At 44.0% G+C, this 19893-nt stretch overlaps 1 protein-coding gene and 1 pseudogene across 4 annotated transcripts in view; one reads left to right on the forward strand and one right to left on the reverse strand.

The window, feature by feature from the left end:
* The window catches only part of Fbxw4 (F-box and WD repeat domain containing 4), an 89539-nt gene that overhangs the window by 20260 nt on the left and 49386 nt on the right, over nt 1-19893 (forward strand). For 2 of the 4 annotated variants that reach the window (XM_087907851.1, XM_087907852.1), the window contains exons 3-5: nt 3808-3989; nt 4436-4568; nt 10047-10141. In XM_087907851.1, coding sequence (XP_087763977.1) covers nt 3808-3989; nt 4436-4568; nt 10047-10141 — 410 coding nt within the window. Of the gene's footprint in view, nt 1-3803; nt 3990-4435; nt 4569-10046; nt 10142-19893 lie in introns of all 4 variants that reach the window. The other 2 variants (XM_087907853.1, XM_087907854.1) reach the window with 2 other exon arrangements.
* On the reverse strand, nt 15874-16260 carry LOC125403615 (small ribosomal subunit protein uS8 pseudogene; annotated as a pseudogene).

The raw sequence follows: 19893 nt of genomic DNA on the forward strand, positions 1-19893 counted from the left end.
CAGGAAGAACCCAGCAGAAGGACGACTTGCTAACAGTTCAAAGAAAGATTTTAAGAATGTACTCTGGGTGTTGGAGGGTACAAGGTAGGAGGATCTCGATTTCAAAGCTTGTCTGAGTCAAAGAGCCAGCCTGAGTAACTTAGGGAGATCCTATCTCAATTTTTTCCCCTTTTTTTCTTTCTTTCTTTCTTTCTCTCTCTCTCCCTCCCTCCTTTCTTCCCTTCCTCTCTTCCTTCTTCCTTCCCTTCCTCCCTCCTTCCCTTTCTTCCTTCATTTCTTCTCTTGTTTCTCCCACCCCCACACACAGAGTTTCTCTGTGTAGCCCCAGCTGTTCTTGGCTGGCCTTGAACTCAGAGATCTGCCTGCCTCCCGAGTGCTGGAATTACAAGCTATGCTTGCCCAGTTACAGTTGTTTTGTTTGTTTTGTTTTGTTTTAGTTTTTGTTTTTTGAGGCTGGGTTTCTCTGTGTAACAGTCCTAGCTGTCCTGGAACTTACTTTATAGACCAGGCTGTCCTCGAACTCACAGAGATCTGCTTGCCTCTGCCTCCCGAGTGCTAGGATTAAAGGCATGCACCTCTACTGCCTGGCACAGTTGTGATTTTTAAATGAGGGAGTTAACTCTCCTCTTGGATTCTGTTAAACTCTTCTTCATCATTTTTTTGGGGGGTGGGGGGCTGGTGGTCATGATGCTGGGTTCAAAACTAGGGCCTAGCCCATGTTTAGCAGGTGCTTCACAACTGAGCTACACCTCTAGATCTATTTATGGAAGATGCTCAGAAGGAAACCCTGGCAACCTGAGATCTACACAGAGAGAATCGACTCTCGAAATTTAGCTTCTGAGTTCCACATACATGCTGTGCATACATGTGTATGCTGTTGTACACATACAAAGTAAAGAAAATAATGTAATTTTTTAAAAGGCAAAATGGAAAATTAAAAATATGTGAAGTAGGACTTAGGAAAAGTGCCAGTGTGTATGTGTGGTGTCTGCTCACATGTGTGGGTATGCAGAACAGTGCTTGGAGGCCAAGAGAGGGCTTCGGGTGACCTGCTCTGTCACTCCCCATCATATTCCCTTGCCACAGGGCTCTGAATCTGGAACAAGGCTGGTAGCCATGAGGTCTCAGTGGTCCTCTTGTCTCCTCACCCCAAAGCGCTGTGGTTACAGGCACTTGTATAGTCAGCGCTTTACACAGGTGCAGGGAGTTTGAAATCAGTCCTGTGCTTTCATAGTGAACACTTTCCTCCCTGAGCTAGCCTCAGCCTGTGCCACCAGTCCTCGTGCTTGTACAGTGAGCACTTCCCTCCCTGGGCTAGCCTCAGCCTGTGCCACCAGTCCTCATGCTTGTACAGTGAGCACTTCCCTCCCTGGGCTAGCCTCAGCCTGTGCCACCAGTCCTCATGCTTGTACAGTGAGCACTTCCCTCCCTGGGCTAGCCTCAGCCCGTGCCATACAATTTTGATGATTATTATAGCACACTTATGCCTCATCAATATCAAAACCCTTCATAATTATTATTTGGCACCTTGTCCAAAAAGTGCTTCTTGTTGGTTAATCTCAGTGGATTTGGAGCTTTGTGACTTCATTCTGACTGATCCGTTCCTGTGCTGAACACTGATAGGTGCACTTCTGCCTTTGGTGAGTGCCTTAGTGACTCTTCTTTCGCTGTGAAGAGACACCATGACTAAGGCAATTCTTGTAAAAGGGAGTATTTAATTGGGGGCTGGCTTACACTTTTAGAGGGTTAGTACATGATCATCATGGTAGGAAGCAGATAGGTATGGCACTGGATCAGTAGCTGAGAGCTTTACATGCTGATCCATAGGCAGTAGGAGAGAGAGAGGGAGAGAGAGACAGAGAGAGAATGAGAGGGACAGAGCTGGACTTTTGAAACCTCAAAGCTCATTCTCAGTGACACATTTCTTCCAGCAAGATCACACCTACTCCAACAAGGCCACACCTCCTAGTCTTTCTAATCCTTTTCAAACAGTTGCACTCCCTGGTGACTAAACATTCTAATGTATGAGCCTATGGGGGACCATTGTTATTTAGACCACCACAATGACCCTTGGTTTACTCGTGCTGTTTCTACTGGTTTGACTGATATCTGTTTCTGTGAATTATGTGGTGGTTTTATGATAAAGAAGGTATGAAAGAGAAAGATGGATTTTTATGATGAAAAGCTTTACTTTTTGATTTCCATTTTTACCTGGTTGGGTTTTCTTAGAAAGTAGGATCTCCTTTGTAGCCCAGGTTTACCTCAAACTTGCCATTCTTGTGTTCAGTCTCCTTAGAGCTTGGATTACAGTGCCATCATACCCTGTCATTTGTGCCTTTTAACATCAAAGGGTAATTCCTCTATCAAGTTTTTGCTCCTGGTGTTGTCGTTTAGGGCATTAATTTAAGGCAGTCTGGCAAATAAACACAGAACAGTTACCAGGTTGCCCAGGATTCTTCACTGCTCACCTGGCATGAACCTGGTTTCTTGTCCTAGGTAAATGTCTGTTTACCACATGGTTGTAAGTACATGAATTCCAGCCCCTCTGCTGCCCATTTGGATGTGCAACCTAGTGGTGAAAAAGATGTTGAGGAGGAATGTAAATAGTGAATAAGAGTGCAGACATACATATGCCTTACACATGTTCTATGCAATATATGCACACACTTGTAAAAACCGCAGTTACTACAAAAAAACTTGTAAAAAACTCAGTTACTACAAAGTCCAAGCTGCATTTAATGGCCTGGCAAGTTTTGAGGAGTTGAAACACAGCCCAGTTTGCTCAGACAGGCTTGGCAGTGGGAAGATGGTGTCTGTCCATGGGGATGAGTCAGCTTTCCCTTTGATTTCTTGAGACCTGGTAGCTCCAGGACTGTAGGATAGGCACAGGTGGGATGTCTATCTCGGGGAAGGGGCTTAGTCCCTACCAGAGAACCCAGTTGTCTGGTAGGGTGCCCTTTTCTTTTTCTTCTTCTCTTCCCTCTCCCCTGTTGTCTTCTCTCTGTTTTTCACACACTCCTTGTTTTCTGAGATAGCCTATAATATAACCTATACTGGCCTTGACCTAAATACATATGCATCTAAAAGTGACCTTGAACTCCTGTTCCTCCTTCTCCAGTACTCAGGAGAGTGCAGGAGTTACAGGTGTATGCCACTATTCGCAGCAAAGTCTTTTGTCTTAAGACTTTAGTTCTACGTCATGGGATTGGCTGGTGGCTTTTAAGCTTTTTTTGTTCTGGAGATCTAGAACCTGCTCCAGATATCTTTTATGAGTTTTTTGTTCTGAAGACTGTTCTTGATATCTAAAACCTTCTCTAGATGTCTCTTATAAGTTCTATGAGAGCTGAGTTCTTTGTAGCCCCTGAACTGCAGCACACTGTTTGAGAGCTATTTTTTATCAACACATATGCCCTCCACTACAGAAATGGTGGTGATACCCCTGGGAGGATCATGGCTTCTCTTGAGCAGGTTTGCCTACTCTCCTAAATGGCTGATTCTTTTCACTTATAAATGTTCCTTTGCTCCAGTAACAAGGGAATGGGGTTTCCTAAAACTTACTTTTCTCTATCACACCTTAACTGATCTATTGAGCAAGGAGTATATGTTAGAGTCATGGAACCTTGAAACTTACCAGTTGGACTTCCAGTTGCAGAGGTCATTTTACCTGACTGGAATTTCCTTTTCATTTTTCTATATCCTTCAACTGAATTTTTTAGGTCCTGCTTATCTATGAGAAGTGCTGGCAGCTGTATTTATTTATTTATTTATTTATTTATTTATTTATTTATTGTTCCTCTCTGCAGTCAGATGCCGTGGATGCAGCTTGAGGATGCTTCTCTATACATATCTCAGGCTAATTTCATCCTGGCCTACCAGTTCCGCCCAGACGGTGCCAGCTTGAACCGTCAGCCCTTCAGAGTCTTCGCTGGGCATGATGAGGATGTTTGTCACTTTGTGCTGGCAAATTCGCATATCATCAGTGCAGGAGGGTAAGTGCTGGGTCTTCCCCAGTATTCCATAGGGACTGGGTCTGCCTCTGACTTTTCTGGCTCAACCACAAAGTGACAGGGAAGTAAACTTTTGAAAAGGTAGGCTTAAAAAAAAAAACCCAAAGCCAAAAACCACTTAAAGCAGAGATTTACCAAAAGCTGTTAATAGGACTAGCCAGAGAAGAAAACAGGAGCTAGAGCCTTTAATACAAGGCAGAGCAGGTTTGCTCCTCTCCAAGGGGAGGTTTATTTTCTCTCTCAGCTCTCTTTAGCCCCAAGTGTGCTGAAGAGATGAAGCTACCTAACACTCAGCACCTTGTGGGCCAGCCTGCTTTGTGCTTGACTCATCTGGACATCACTGGACACTTGGGCTTCTTCAGTGGCCTGGTACTCCTGCTGCAGAGGGAGTAATTAACCCCTGGGCTGGGCTCCTTGTTCTCTCGTAGAGATGGGAAGATTGGTGTTCATAAACTCCACAGCACCTTCACTGTCAAGTACTCGGCTCATGAGCAGGAGGTGAACTGTGTGGACTGCAAAGGGGGTATCATTGTGAGTGGCTCCAGGGACAGGACGGCCAAGGTGAGGTGTTGTCCCCTTTACGTACTGTTATCTCCTCCTGTCTAAAGGGACTGGGGTGGGAGAGGGTGGATTGAGCCCAGAGTCCCAGGATTGGCTGAGAGTGAAGAGGGTGAAGGCAGGGGAGAAGGGACATAATAAAGAACTTACTTATGTGCCTTTGGCATGCAGCTTGCGATGCCAGGCTGTGTTCCTGCCAGCTGGACTGGGAGAGGAGTGGGCAGTGGCTGGGATGCTTGCCACTCACTTGAAATGTGGTGTGAATGCAAAAACAGAGGGCTTGGTCAGCTTTTCCTCCCTGAACTGAGTCTTCTCAGGTTTGTGGGTTGGGTTCTGCCCCAGGATTTTATTTTAAAATCTCCCTCCTTTTCTTGCTCTCTGTTTAAAGAAGTTAATTTTTCACCGCCTTGTTTATAAGCAATCAGGCTGATAATTAAAACGTGTTTTTACTGATTCTCTGGAGAGTGATGTGGTCAGTAGGCAGTGGAGACCACAGGAAGGCTATTGTTGGTTGCATCATTGCCAGGTTGTCTGGTCCACAGACATCCACGAAGACATAAAATATGAAACTGATAAACAGTTGTCATCCTTGCTTTGTGAGTCCAGTTCATTCAGTCTGTGTCAGGCACTGCTGCTTATGAGACACAGAGAAGATTTTCCTGTCTTGGGTGCAACAGTCCTAGCCAGGATACAGGCTTTGCGGCTGCAGTGGAAACTCTGCTGACCGTTCAGTTGATGATGCAGAAGACCCCAGAGGTCTTGATGATCTGTTTTCCAGAATCTAGAGACTCCATTGTAGAAATTGCTTATTGGTATCAGCAAATGGGCCTCTAAGCCACATGTAGAGAGATCTCAGGAGAGGGAAGTTGCAGCTTTTATCTATAACTCTTCTGACTCTGTGTACTCTTTAGTGATTGCTTTTTCATATTGCTGGTTTATATAAAGACATAATTCCCTCCTACTTATAAACATTTCTTTTCCTTTTGAAATTTTCTGCCTTATATTTTTATTTAGAAAGAATGGATGCCAGCATAGGAAGCCCAAGAAAGATCAGCAGTTTGTCTAGGCTTTTGTTTTTGAGACAGGGTGTCATGTAGCCAAAGATGATCTTTGTGTCTTCATTTTCAAGTGCTAATATTATAGGTATATGCTATCATACCTAGCTTTAGTGTGCTTTTGTTATTGTTGTTTGTTTTTGAGACAGGTTTCTCTGTGTAGCCCTGGCTGCTCTGGAACTCACTCTGTAGACCAGGTTGGCACAGAGATCCACCTGCCTTTGCCTCACAAGTGCTGGGATTAAAGGCATGAGCCACCACCACCTGGCTTTATCGAATATTTTGAATCTTCATGGAAACCACCTTTCCTGTCACCTGTTTCTTCCTCTTCTCCATCCCATATTGACTTCAGATTTTTTGCTTAGTCAATGACTCTGTAGCATTCCTTGCAAAGATTCTGACTTTAACTTGCCAAGTGAATCTGGGGCTAGAGCGATGGCTCATTTGAGTGCTTACTAGTCTTGCATGAAGATCAGGGTCTATGTTGTCAGTGCATTTGAGTACAGTGGCATTTGTCTCTAATCCCAGTGCTGGGGAGGCATAGACAGCTGACCCTCTAGAGCTAGAGCTTTCTTAAAAAATAACATTTGGGGCTGGAGAGATGGCTCAGTGGTTAAGAGCATTGCCTGCTCTTCCAAAGGTCCTGAGTTCAATTCCCAGCAACCACATGGTGGTTCACAACCATCTGTAATGAGATCTGGTGCCCTCTTCTGACCTGTAGGCAGAGTACTGAAAATACTGTATACATAATGAATAAATAAATTTTTTTAAAAAAAATAACATTTGTTCTTTGTTAATTTCATACATGTTTTGTAATGCATTCTGTTACCTTTACTCCCCTATTATTTCCCTTTTACCCTCTCAGCCCTCCATTTTCCTTACAAATATTTTTCTTTTTTTAAGATTTATTTATGTATGCATATGAGTGCTCTGTTTTCCTGCATATCTGCATGATGGAGGAGAGCCCAGATTCCATTACGGATGGCTGTGAGCCACCGTGTAAGTGCTGGGGATTGAAATCAGGACTCTGGAAGAGCAGCCAGTGCTCTTAACCACTGAGCCATCTCTCCAGCCCCCTTACAAATATCTTAACTATATTTGCTAGCTTTTGTTTTTGTCAGTTTCGTACAGAGTTTAACTAGATCTATCTTTATGAGGAGGTGTATAGCAAGATATTATGCCTATCCCTCTCCCAGAATCTGTTAGTTGCCAATAGATGAAGCACTTTTTTCATAGCTGATTGTTAGGAAAGCTTAGTGTCAGTAGCCACAGTTACTGTGAGCTCATGACTGCCATGATCATGTTGTTCTTAGAAGATAGCATTTTGAAGCCCCTTCCTCTATCTTCTGGCTCTTAACATTCTTTCCTCCCCTTCTTCTGCAGTGCTCCCCAAGTCTGAAGAGGGTGGTATAACTTTTAGGATTGAGCTCCCAACAGTCCTATAATCAGCATCTTGTGCAGCCATGAGCAGAGGCTTCTCTGCTTACTGCTGAGAGTAGCCTTTGTCTGTGGGTGTACGCGGTGTTCTGAAGGTGGTTTGGTGCTATATTGAACTAGTTAGGCAGTAAGTAGCCTTAGGTTCTTCTCTAAAACCTCAGATCCATCTTTCTTTCTCTTTCGAGACAGTGTCTGGCTATGTGGCGCAGACTAACCTTGAACTTGCAATTTTTCTGCCTCTTGAAATTATAGGTATGTGCCACCACACGCCTATTAGAATTATTTTCTAACAATGTAGACTGTAACCAGGCATTGTGCTAAGCACTTTATCCATTTTATCTTTCCAGGTAAATATCTTCCCTGCATAATTGTAATGTGTTTTAGATATACAGTATACCTGTGGTATCTACTCTGTAAGCTTTTTTGTTATACTTATACAAGTTAATATATGTATATACTTTATGTTTAAATATATAAATTATATATGTGCATAAATATATATGTATATATACTTTATATGTGTTTTATATAAACTATATATGTATATAGATGTTTGTGTGTGTATATATATGTATATATATATATTCATTATTTGAGATAGCTGTCCTTAAAGTTTCTTTGTAGCTAAGTATGACTTTAAACTTCTAATCTTGCCTCCACCTGTTGAATGCTGGGATTCCATGTATGCTACCACACCCAGTCATGCAGTGCTAGAGATCACACCTAGGACTTGGTGCCTGCTAGGCTTTCTGTCAGTTGAGCTGTGTCTCCAGCCCTCATGTATCTTCAGTGACTTCTAGATGAACTTATCATATTTACTTAAACTTTTCTGTAGTAGATAGATGATTCTGTCTAGTTTTTTCTTAGATACAAGAACCTGGAAATCAGAATCCTTTCTTAAGGGCCTGATTCCTGCTAAATTCTGTACATCATGCTGTTCTAGTACTCTGTATTTATCTTCTACAGCATGGTCCTGAGACAGGCATTTTCCCCCATTTGATGAGACGAAACTGAGACCAAAAAGTTAGGAAACATCTCTAAGAGCAAAGATAATAAGTCACAGGTAAGATTCAAACATGGTCAGACTCCAAAGACTATCTGCTTGTTCTGTAATAACAGGCTACAGGAAATATTTTGTTTACCATTTTGGTTTGTCTCTGTTTTAGGATTTATTTATTTATTTATTTATTTTAAGAATGAATTCTCAACCTTAGAGTTCCTGAGTCAAACAAAGATCATTTTAGGAACTTTCCACCTCCAGTCTGCCTTCCAAAAAGACTGTGTGGATGTATACCGAGTGTTTTCCGGGGTGGGTCTGTTTTGCATTGAGAGCTAAGATCTGACCAGATCTTTATTGTGTCAGCTCCTGTCCCTCAGGTGCCAGGATACTCTTGTTGCCAGAGGATGCTGTGCTATGGGATAGTCTGGCCACTTTCCTCAATGATGCTTGGAACTGGCAAGGCATTTCTTACCACAGATCTGTAGCCTTGTCCCGTGGTTTGTGGGCTCTCAAATTCTACCAGCTGTCTCTGTGGAAGTTACTAATAAACTCAGGTTTAGGCTGTTCCCAGCGATTTTGTAAATCTGGAGTACCCCTTTCACCCTGCAAGAAAACCTGCCTCCGAGGGAGTTCAGATAAGGAAAAGACAAAGGTCTCTTCTAAGCTGGGCAGTCTAAAGGAAGAAACCAAAAGGGCATCTACCTATTAGCAAAGGATTTAACTGTCAAGTACAAAGCAGGTGCCAGAATACCAGCCTTACAGGGAATATTGAGGGTTTGTTTTGTTTTGTTTTGTTTTGTTTTGTGTTCTCCTCATCCAGAGTATTCTTGTTAGTTTATTTTCTTAGTTTTGGGAAAAATTACTCCTACTATCTTCCCATTCCCCTACTCCATCATACTCAGAAATCCTAAGAAACACTTTCTCCTTTATAGGGAAGAGATACCATATGACCCTAAGAAGGCAAGACCACCCCCATTCCATCACCTGTCCCTTACACTGAAGGAATGTTTTCTTAAGTTCTTCCATCTAAGGTCCTGCCTGAGTTTGGTGTGTTCCCCTTATAGCTCTGCAGGGACCTTGAGAGGTCATTGATCCATCTAGCTGCCATGGGATCCCTCTGTGGCTGCCCTGGGGGAGAGCCCTGTACATTTGAGGTTTCCTTTCTGTTTGACTAGAGGCTTATGTCCCTGTGTGTGTCATCTGGGGTAGGGCGAGGTGAGGGGGAGCCGGTTGCTTAATGGGACATTTCTAAATGCTCTGGCTGCTGAGAGGCCCTGGGAGTGTTGATTAGAGTTAAGCCCAGAGTGGCTGCTAATGTACATTCCTTACTGATAGGGACCAGATAGTGTGCTCCAAGCAATATTTTTAACCTGTGGAGATATGGAAGCTTAAAAGAGTTAAGCTTTTCTGCTACTTTTGGTGACACTGGGTGCTAAATTCCCTGCTGACATGAATAGCTCTGGGTCTGGGCATTACGAACAAACAACAGCAGCACACCTCCTTCCCACTTTGAAGTCTTCTTTCCATTCTTCCCTTGATTTGTAGCTTTCCTTTGACCCCCTCTAACAGTATAATGTCTTCCCAGATTGGACCTTGATCTTCCTGTCTCTCCCTGTGTGCCTAAAGTAAAGTTTTGGTGAAAGATAGGAGAAAGGAAGATCCACAAACATAAGGAAGTTTCTGAGAGAGAGGCTACTTCTATTTCCCCTTTCTTATTTAGAGCTCACACAGGGGCTGTGTATCTTCTCATTGTCAGCTAGGAATTAAGGGCTCTCAGGTGGAAGGAAAGGTGGATGGTTAGGTCTGTCTCTGGGGCAGGTGAACCAGAAGCTGGAGAGCTCTCTCTACTGATACCCTGAGCTCTGTCTTCAGGAGAGAAAGGATTCTCCATTCCCGCACCTTCCTGGTCCCACTCATCCCACCTGGTGTACGTTGCTTCTTTCTAGTCTCAGGCAGTGCCAACAAGAGCATTTCCTCTCCTGTTTTCAGGTATGGCCTTTGGCCTCGGGCCAGCTGGGGCAGTGCTTACACACCATCCAGACTGAAGACCGAGTCTGGTCCATTGCCATCAGCCCGTTACTCAGGTAAGGGAGACATGTTTGGGTTTTTGTCTCACACAAGAATGTTTTCATTTTATTAGGTCAGATAAGCTAGAGAAATTTTTCCTAATATATTCTAGGTTTCTATGAACTGGTCTTCTGGAGATTTAAACACTTTCCAGAGACTTGAGGTCTTTTCACATAGTTGTGGAACTGAGATAACCTTTCCTGAGCATCCGAATAGAAATGTTAAGGCAAAGATACCACCCTGGAATGTAGCCGACGGGTCAGTGTTACCTTTCTGGAGCAGATGTCCTTTGGGGTTGCTCCAAAGCAAAGGCTTCTCAGTATACCTGAGAGTAACAGCAGCAACTAGCCTGCTGTCGGGACTCATCTCTGCTTCGTCCCCTGGAAATGTCTTCTGAAGTATCCCTTACAGGCTCTGGGTATCAGGAGAGGAGGGGTTTGGGCCTGCCGCCTGGGCCCTGGTCTATATGTGAGGGACAGAAACAGTGACAACTTTAATGGAAGTGCAGCTCTGCTTTGTTACTTTGTTTGTACGGTAGTTTGGCTGTGTACCACGTGTGTGTCTGTGCCGTGGAGACCAGGAGGGGGTGCTGCCACTGGAACTGCGGTTACAGATCACTGTGAGCCACCATGTGGGTAAAGAATCAAACCCAGGTCCTCTGGAAGAGCAGCTAGTGCTCTTCACTGCTGAGCCATCTCGCCAGGCCTGCCACTCTTTTTTTTTTTTTTTAAACAAAAAACAAAGAAACAAACAAAATAAAAAACAAATGAAACAAGTCTTGCTGTGTGGCTGAGACCAGTTTAAAACTCACTATGTAGCTCTGACTGGCCATGAACTAGTTAGTGATCTTTCTGCCTCAGCCTCCCAATGGCTGGGATTCCAAGTGCAAGACACTAAATGTAGCCGTTTCTTTAGCTTTAATTGGCCAGGTATGTTGGCTCATGCCTGTAATCCCAGCATTTAAGGGGCTAAGCAGGAAAATCAACCATGAACTTGAGACAAGGTTGATCTATAAGGTCAGTTTCAGACCAGCCTTGGCTATAGAGTGAGACCCTATCTTGAAAACAAAATAAACAAATCAAAACATCCAAAAGCAAAATAAAAAAAACTAAAACTGGAGAAATATGAGCCAGTGAACTTTGCATCTGGCTTCTGTTATCTTGGTTATCATTAAAAATATTTTATTGACTAACAGTCATTGTATGTAATATTGAGTTTCATGAAGACAGTTTCTTTCAGATATATCATGTACTTTTATCTAGGCTTTTAAAAAATTATTTTGTGTATAGGTATTTTGGTTGTGTGTATCTCTGTATATTACAGAGATGCAGTGCCCCTGAGGCCAGAACAAGGTGTTGGATCCCCTGGGAGTGGAATTACAGATAGTTATGAGCCACCATGTGGGTGCTGAGGATCAAGCCTAGGTCCTTTGTTAGAGCAGTCAAGGCTCTTAGCTGATGAACCATTGCTCTAGCACTTAGCCTAGGTTATCTTGAACCAAGGCAGGGCCTCTCTCTTCCTCAGTGGGGTTCAGACACTTTGCTATAGTTGAACTGTAATGGAAGTTAGTAGGGTCTGAATGTGTGTACTTCCTTGATGCTTCTCATCCCACCTGAATGGACCTGGGAAAGCAATAGGGCTGCCTACCTCCACCACCTGATTAAGTCAGTTGCTTGTTTTTATAAGCAAGTTGGTGCCCTTTTGCTCAGCCCCCTTTAGCCTCTTTCTCCTCACCTCATGGAGCCTGTACCCCTCCTCTTGCTCTCTTCCACAACTCCCTTTCAATTTTTTCCTTCCTAAGAATTAGAGCTGATTAGCCACGTCATTAATTCTTCAATTTGACGGCTGATATAGCAGGACCTGAAACACATTGCTGACCCCAGAGAATGGAGACCCCATTCCTTAGCATATTGACGATGGGAGAAGTTAATTAAAATTCCACAGAGCAGAGGTGTCGACTAACCTATAAACCTGTCGCTTTTCAGAACAAATCATTCCAGCATCTTAGGAAGGAGGAAAGGGAAGACCAGCGGGGAGTGGAGAAGCCAAGTGTGGGAGCTCTGGGGGGAAGAATGGAGCTGGCCAGTTTTGTCTCCTCTGCAGTTTCTTCCTAACGCACCCTCTGAAAGCTTATTAGCTTATTAGCCAGGCTCGTGTGTCTGTGGGCTGGATGTGTGTGGGGACTAAAGGGAGGCAAGTGGGAGGTGACAAGTGTGCTGGTGACTCTGTCTTGGTGATCACTTTCGGCTTTGGCTTCAGGAGTCTGGAGTAGGCTTGTTGGTAGAAGGGACTCTGGCTAGAGATGGGCCATGTACTTGCTACATGTTCATTGAGGCTGAAGAGTATATATGGGCTGTTCCCTACACCTCACCCTTATAGTCTTCTAGGTTACTTCTCAACAAAGAAAGACCACAGAACACCTATTGCAGATGGTGTCAATAAGAGAAGTTGAGAATGCAATTTACCTTCCTCATTAAGAGGCATTTCAGATCTGAGTAACTGAGTTTGAATTTTCTGGACATAATATGGAGACTGACCACAGACAAGGACATGACTTTGTAATGTTATTCTGACTGTGCCCTGAGTACTAACTACACTTCTAGCCATTAGCCGCTGCTAGCCAGCTGCTCTCTGTGAAAACCCTCTGCTAAGTCCCTTTTGGGTCCCTTTATGCTTTCTTAACATTATTTCTTCAGTCTTCTTGGTGTGTTTTCTTAGTCCTGAATGAGTATTTTGTCCATTATTGACTGGCTGTTTAGTGTTGACTGTGAAGTTTCCTTAATTTCACAGATGATGTATTGAACTCTGTTTGAGTTTGCTTTGTTTTTGTTTTAGTTTTCTTTCTTTCTTTTTCTTCTTCTTCTTTTTTTTTTTTTTTTTTTTTTTTTTTTTTAGATGGGGTTTCTCTGTGTAACAGACCTGGCTATCCTGGAACTTACTTTGTAGACCTGGCTGGCCTTGAACTCACAGAGATATAAACGCATGATCTCCACCACCACCTGGCCATGTTTGCTTTGTTTTTTTGAGACAGGGTCTTACTATGGAGCCCTGACTGGCCTGGAGCTCACAGAGCTTGGCCTATATATGCCTCCCTAGGTCTGGGATTAAAGAAGTGAGCCACCATGTTTAAAGCACTACGCCTGTACTAAGTGTTACAGTACAATCCGCGAGTCTCGGGCAAGGGCCCTGGAGATTTAAACATATATACACACACAGACAGAGACCTGGGGACACGGGTAATCCTTGAGACAAGAATACCAAGAATTCCCCCTTTACTGTGTTCCAGGGCAGTTTATAAAGGGATCCTTAACTGACAGCCGCACCCCAGCCAAACCCACTACTCCCCTGCCATCAAGAATTCCCGAGGGTCTCATGCTCAGAGCAACTGCAAACACAGGAAAACAAGTTGTTTTGCTCAGAGCAGCTGTAAGCATTGAAAAAACAAGTTATTTACAGAAAATTCAGGGTCTGGGGTCCACAGCCCCCAACAACCATGCCTGGCAGACTCTTGTTTATATTTCATTTATTTATTTGTGTGAGTGTGTCAGTGCATGTGTGTGTGTGTGTGTATGTGTGTGGTGTGTGGTATGTGTGTGTGTGTGTGTGTGTGTGTGTGTGTGTGTATGTATGTGTGCCGTGGCGCACATATGCAAGTCAGAGAACAATTTTCAGCAGTTATTTTTGACCTTCTACTATCTAGGTCCCAGGAATAAACTCAGGTTGGACTCTCTTAAAAGTTTGTGTTGGGGATTCTGACTTTAAACTAGGCATCTGGGACATGGGCTGGGGTAATTATTGTCCCCCCTTTTTGTGTATTCAAAGAATATACTGGGCTAGAATCTTTATTCTGTATTATTAAGTCTATCTCTGTCCACTTTGTCCATGGCTTTGAGCCTTTAAAAAAAATAGTCCATCCAGCTGGGCATGCTGGAACATGTCTTTAGGAAGCACTCTTGAGGCAGAGGCAGAGGCAAGTGGATTTCTGTGAGTTTTAGACCAGCCAATGCTGCATCATAGTACCCTGTCTCAAACAAAACAAAAAATCCATCTATTCTTTTAACCTAGGAGGTAACAACTTTCATCTTCAAGGTCTGTTCTTTAGAGCAGTCTAGGAGATACGGTCTCCTTGCCTGCTGCTAGTGAGTGGCTCTAGGCAAATCATTTCCCTTTTCTGTGCTTTCATTACAGACATGACTAGATTGCCGTGACAATGACCTGAAAGAATATCTATATATAAACTGGGCAGTGCTGGTTCACACCTTTAATCCTGAGTCAGGGGGATCTCTGTGAGTTCAAAGCTAGCCTGGTTCTACAAAGCAGGATTTAATCTGGAGGCAGAGGCAGGAGACTCTCTGTGAGTTCAAAGCTAGCCTGGTCTACAAAGCAAATTCCAGAACAGCCAGAGCTGTTACACAGAGAAACCTTGTCTCAAAAAAAAAAAGTATAAAGACAGAAATGCTCTACTTTTTATAATCACGTGTCAGCTCTCTCACCGCCTTATCTAAGGAAGACTGAAAAGCTCTAAGTCTTGTAGTAGCACGTCAGCTCCCTCATCCAATGAAGCATCCGCTTTGTGCTCAGTTGCTTTCAAGCCTATTTCCTAGGCTTCCTTGGGCTTCTGCTGCCTGTCTGCCCAGCAGTCACACTGCTCTTTTGTAGTCTTCTTGAGGTAGAGTCTCCCCAGGAATCTTTCTTCCTTTTTCTCTTTCTTTTGAAGTGATTCTCAATGGCTGCCTTCTGTCACCTCCCTGCTACTAGTCCTGTTGAATGTGTGTGTCAATCACTGAGTGACATGGCACTGGACCCCTTATGAACAGCATGAGGGGCTGTGAGTAGCCACTGCCCTCTAAGCATAAGTCTTCCATTTTCCTTTGCTGCTTCCTTGAGAAGCTGGAAGGAATCTGGGCAGCAAGAAGATCTTGCTCTGCTCTTTCTCGATTATTGTCCTTTTCCTGTTAAAAATAATTAGTCCTGTGCACTTTATTGTTGATGCTCTTGGTTTTTCCCTCTTCTTTTCACATGTTTGTACCCAGGCACTTTCAGAATGAAATACAGACCCTCAAACTCCAGGTTTAACAGGAATCACTTTTAAGTAAGAGAAAGCAGAAATCCTGACCTGTGTCTAGCTATCACTTTTTCTTCTTTCTGTGGGTTTGAAATTTTAATTTGTAAGCAGTTGTAGAAGGGACATTTAATACCAATTGTGTGCTCAAAGCTATGTTTGTTTACTTTATTTTTTGTTTTCGAGACAGGGTTTCTCTGTGTAGCCCTGGCTGTTCTGGAATTCACTCTGTAGACCAGGCTGGCCTTGAACTCATAGATCTGCCTGCTTCTGCTTCTGAAGCGCTGGAACTAAAGGTGTGCGCCACCGCTACCCAGCTCAAGGCTATGTTTACTCGAAAAAAATACTAAAAGAAAAAGTAGGTTTCAAAGAAAGGTTGCAGGCAAGGGTTTTTCCCTTTGATTTCCACCCATCCTTCTTATTCTGTTGTCAACACTCAGGTCTTATGGATGGAGGCCTGTTCTGTAGAGGAGGTTCCTACCTCTAACCGTTGGGTGAACAAGAGGAAGTAAAAAAGGTACACACTGTTCCTAGAACAGAATGGTCTGTGACTTCCACAGTTGGGTGGCAGAAATGCATTATATATGATCTCAGATATAGCTCCTAAGGTCACTGTGAATTCTGAGTATTTTTATTTTATTTTATTTTACAGTCCATGGAGGCTTTTTATTTCCGTGTTTTACATCTCTAGAAAAAGAACCCCCGAATTTCCCCTCCTGTGTGTTTTGTCTTACCTCTTTGTCCATGATGCCAACTGAGGTTGTCAGAACAATGAAGCCAGACTGATGGGATAGGAACAGATTGTTCTGCCATTTTTCTAGGTCTTTGAGTTGCACGTCAAATCTAGAACTGATCACTCCACACTTGTTTAACCTCACTGCCTCTGAGGTTCACAATGATTTCCCAGCTCTGTGGTCATCAATGATTTCAAATTCATCAGTGTAACATTGCTTCATCATCACAGTTGGGAACTGGATGATGACTTTAAGCAGAGCCTGACGAGGACCTGCATCTGACTCTTCCCAGCATTGTTAATGCTCTTGGAGTATCAGCCAGGACATTCATGCGTACCATGGTGACCGCACAGAAAGATGGCAGAAAAAGACTCCGAATACTTTTATATGACTAGTACAGATTAATATATTTTATTACTACTTAAAAGTTATTTCTATGTGAATGAAGTTAGTAAATATTCAAGAACAATACAAAACTTTTAAAAAAATTTTTGTTTTTGTTGTTTTCAAGACAGGGTCTCACTATGTAGTTTGGCTGGCTTCAAACTCACAGAGACCCACCTGCTTCTGTCTCCCAAGTAGTGGGATTAAAGGTGTGCACTACTACATCCAGCCCTACAAAACTATTTGTAAGACTCAATCCTCATTAAAAGTGGGATGGAGAGATAGCTTAGTGATTAAGAGCACTGGCTGCTCTTCTTGAGGACCCAGGTCCTATCCTGGCACCTACATGTAGCTCACCACCATCTGTAACTCCAATCCCAGGCTCTTGGAAAGCCTCTGTGGGAGCCCAGAAACACTGCTTGGTGTCCAGACTTGACATAGGTCATGGTGGGAAAGGCCACATGTAAGAGAGGCCTGGACTTACTCAGGCAATTGCTTCTGCCATTCTGGGAACACACATACACATAGGCCCTTGGTTTTCTGGACCCCTCCAACCTGCAGTTGGGGCCTGGGTTGAAATGACTCTATGTTTATTTGGAAGGAGAAGGGAGATAAATATGTAGCTCTCCCTTTCTCTGAAGACATCATATCTATTTTTCTGAAAGGGAAAAAAAAGGTACTCGGTGGAGCCCTTGTCTCTTTGTGAGCACCTCTGCTGCCATGTGGGCGAGTGTGGTCAGGACGGTTTCCCCACATTCTTGGGCTTTAATCCCTTCTCTCCTGCTTCTGTCATCAGGGAAATATATGAGTGGTATAGGTGTAGAAACTTGACTTAGCTGTGTTATTAAATATACAATGTAATTTTGTGTGCTGTGGTGGCCTGTTTGTTTTGGGGGGGATTAGTCCAAGTCTGCATGAAATGTACCGATTCAAATTTGTAAAGTGAGTTGTGGCCTCTGGGGGGTTTTGATGGCGAAGCTGCTCCTTCTTGCTTCATTTATCCCAGGGGTGAGGGTGGGTCTGGAAGGAAAGCCAGCACTGTGCACCGTTTGGCAGTGGGTGGCGGTACTGGGAGAGCAGGGTGTTTGTTCAGCAGCTGCAGGCTTTACAGTGTGCTGTGTGTGGTAGATGCCGTCACTAGCCTGCTGAAGTACATCTTTCTTTACTGAAGGGTAAGCATGTGGAGTGTGCTCGGACAGTTTGAGAGGTGGAAAGAGGCAGTTTTAGTGTGGGTTCCTCTGATTCTCTTCTTTGCACGCTGTTGCTGTTTTCTGGACCTGGGCACCATAGCTCACTCAGTGCTTTGAGGGGAAGAAGAGTCAAATGTGAGGAGTTTGTCTGTAGGTTTTCCTTCTGGTTGGTGATGAGCTGCTGTATATGAAGGGGGTCTCCAGCCTTGAGACGCTGAAGAAAGGGGAGCAAAATGACTGCAGTGCTCCATCTCGTAACTCCTCCTGGTGGCTCAGGTGGACTATGGTGGCTTAAGGGTCTCCCTCCCTCCCTCCCTCCCTCCCTCCCTCTCTCCCTCCTTCTTTCCTTCCTTCCTTCCTCCATCCTCCTTTGGGATGCCTCCTCTGGGGCCACAGGAATGAAGGCCTGCCGAGTTAGACAGGAATGTCTTCTTGTCCTGCTTTGTGAGACAGCCAGACACAGGAGGGGGTGTCCCTTGAAGATGAGAGTCAGAGTTTGCACGAAGACACTGGAGGGTCTGGTGTGACTGGAGGAAGAGAGAAGCCTTGAGTCATACTAGGTGGCCCACGGCTCCAGCTTGAAATGTGATGACGTTGTCAGGCATCAGTGTGTGTGGTGGGGGCATCTCACTGGGTCAGTCCTGATGTATCTTCGGGCTCTGCCCTCCATCTTGGTGTTCATTGCCTATGCACATTCAAGCCTCATGGAACATCATAGTCATCAATACCAAGGACCAAATACTGGGGTTGGTTTCAGTTCCTCAGGACTCTGGATTTCAGCCATTACTCAGGGCAGGATGGCACAGTGAGACCCATGATGAGCTGCTTGCTGGTCTGAAACTCCAGCACCCTCCATGCCTGACTGGCTCAGAACCCATTTTTAGGAGCAGCTTCTTGCCTGGCAAATGTGGTTGGCTCACTTGTCAAGAACTGACTTAAAGAAATTGACTTAAATAAAACACTACAAATAGCAATGGGCCACTAAAGGAGGCTACATAATGTGTGTACAGAGTTGACGCGTTGAGGCTGTGTTCCTGCTAACAGAGATCCAATCCCATTCCCCAGTCTCAGTATTGGTAGCGTTTTCTTTTAGATTTATTTTTATTTTTAATCAGAGGGGTGTGTGTGTGTGTGTGTGTGTGTGTGTGTGTGTGAGAGAGAGAGAGAGAGAGAGAGAGAAAGAGAAAGAGAGAGTGCGTCATAGAGCCATAGACACTTGATCCCCTGGAGTTGGAGTCCCAGGTAGCAGTGGGCCACCTGACACAGGTACTGGGAATCAAACTCAGGTTCTATGGAAGAGTAGTGTGTGCTCTTCTTTTCTGCTGAGCCATTTCTCCAGCTCCCTGCTATTCTTCCTCTGTCTCTGATATCTTCCCTTTCCTCCAACCTCAATTCTTTCCTCCTCCTCTTACTTCTCTGCTCTTTCATTCTTTTTCCCAGTACTGCTTAAGAATCACTGTTATTTGTGCACAGAGCAGGCAGATCTCTTAAGAGTTTAAGGTCAGCCTGGTCTGCATAGTGAGTTCCAGGACAGCCAAAGCTACACAGTGATTCCCTGTCCCACAAAAACTAAACCAACAAACAAGAGCTATTATCTTATTAGCTTATTGAACTAGATGGGAGGATCAGATGGGTAGGTGGTGCAATGGTTAGTTCTCAGGTGGAGGCTCAAGAGGATCCAAGGGAAACGAGAGGACGAGAGGAATGGATCCTGGTGTTACTATTGTTATAGTGAAATAGGATTAGTCTACACTTAGTTATGATACATTTCAAAATTACTGGAAGAGTCAGAGGTTTTCTTTAATTTTTTGAGCTAGGATCTCACAGTTGTACACTGGCTGTCTTGGAACTCGCTTTGTAGAGCAGACTGGCTTCAGACTCACAGAGATCTGCCAGTCTCTGCCTCCCCTGCTGTGATTAGAGGAGTGCACCACAATGCTTTGGTGTCAGAAGGTTTCTGATACATAAAAGCAATCAGGTTTGATCACTATCCTTGTATAAACATATCAAATTATTTTACTGTCTCCTGTAGATCTATACAGCTCCGAGTGTCAGTTAAAAACTAAAATGCAAAGAGAGAGCTGCAGAGTCCAGGGTCAGTGTCCTCCCTTCTCCTCTCTGCACCACCTGCTATCAGAAGTCCCCACCTGTGCCACCTTTCCTCTGTGCTGCTGTGTGCAGTGTGCCTGTGTTTATCTTTCTTTGATCAGTGTTCTACTGACAGATAATTCAGCAGTCACATCCCAAGGTGGAAGCATGGTGTTAATGTTAAAATTAGGGTGTTTTTCTTCCTTTTCTCTCTCTCTTTCCCCCTTTTCCTCTTTAAACTTCAGTGGGTGAGAGAGGGAGGTGGGAGGGTAAAGGGAGCCATAAATTCTGAGACCGGTGTAGCTGTTCTC

The sequence above is a fragment of the Myodes glareolus genome, chromosome 7 (genome assembly GCF_982192425.1).
Source record: "Myodes glareolus chromosome 7, mMyoGla1.1, whole genome shotgun sequence".
Taxonomy (NCBI): domain Eukaryota; kingdom Metazoa; phylum Chordata; class Mammalia; order Rodentia; family Cricetidae; genus Myodes; species Myodes glareolus.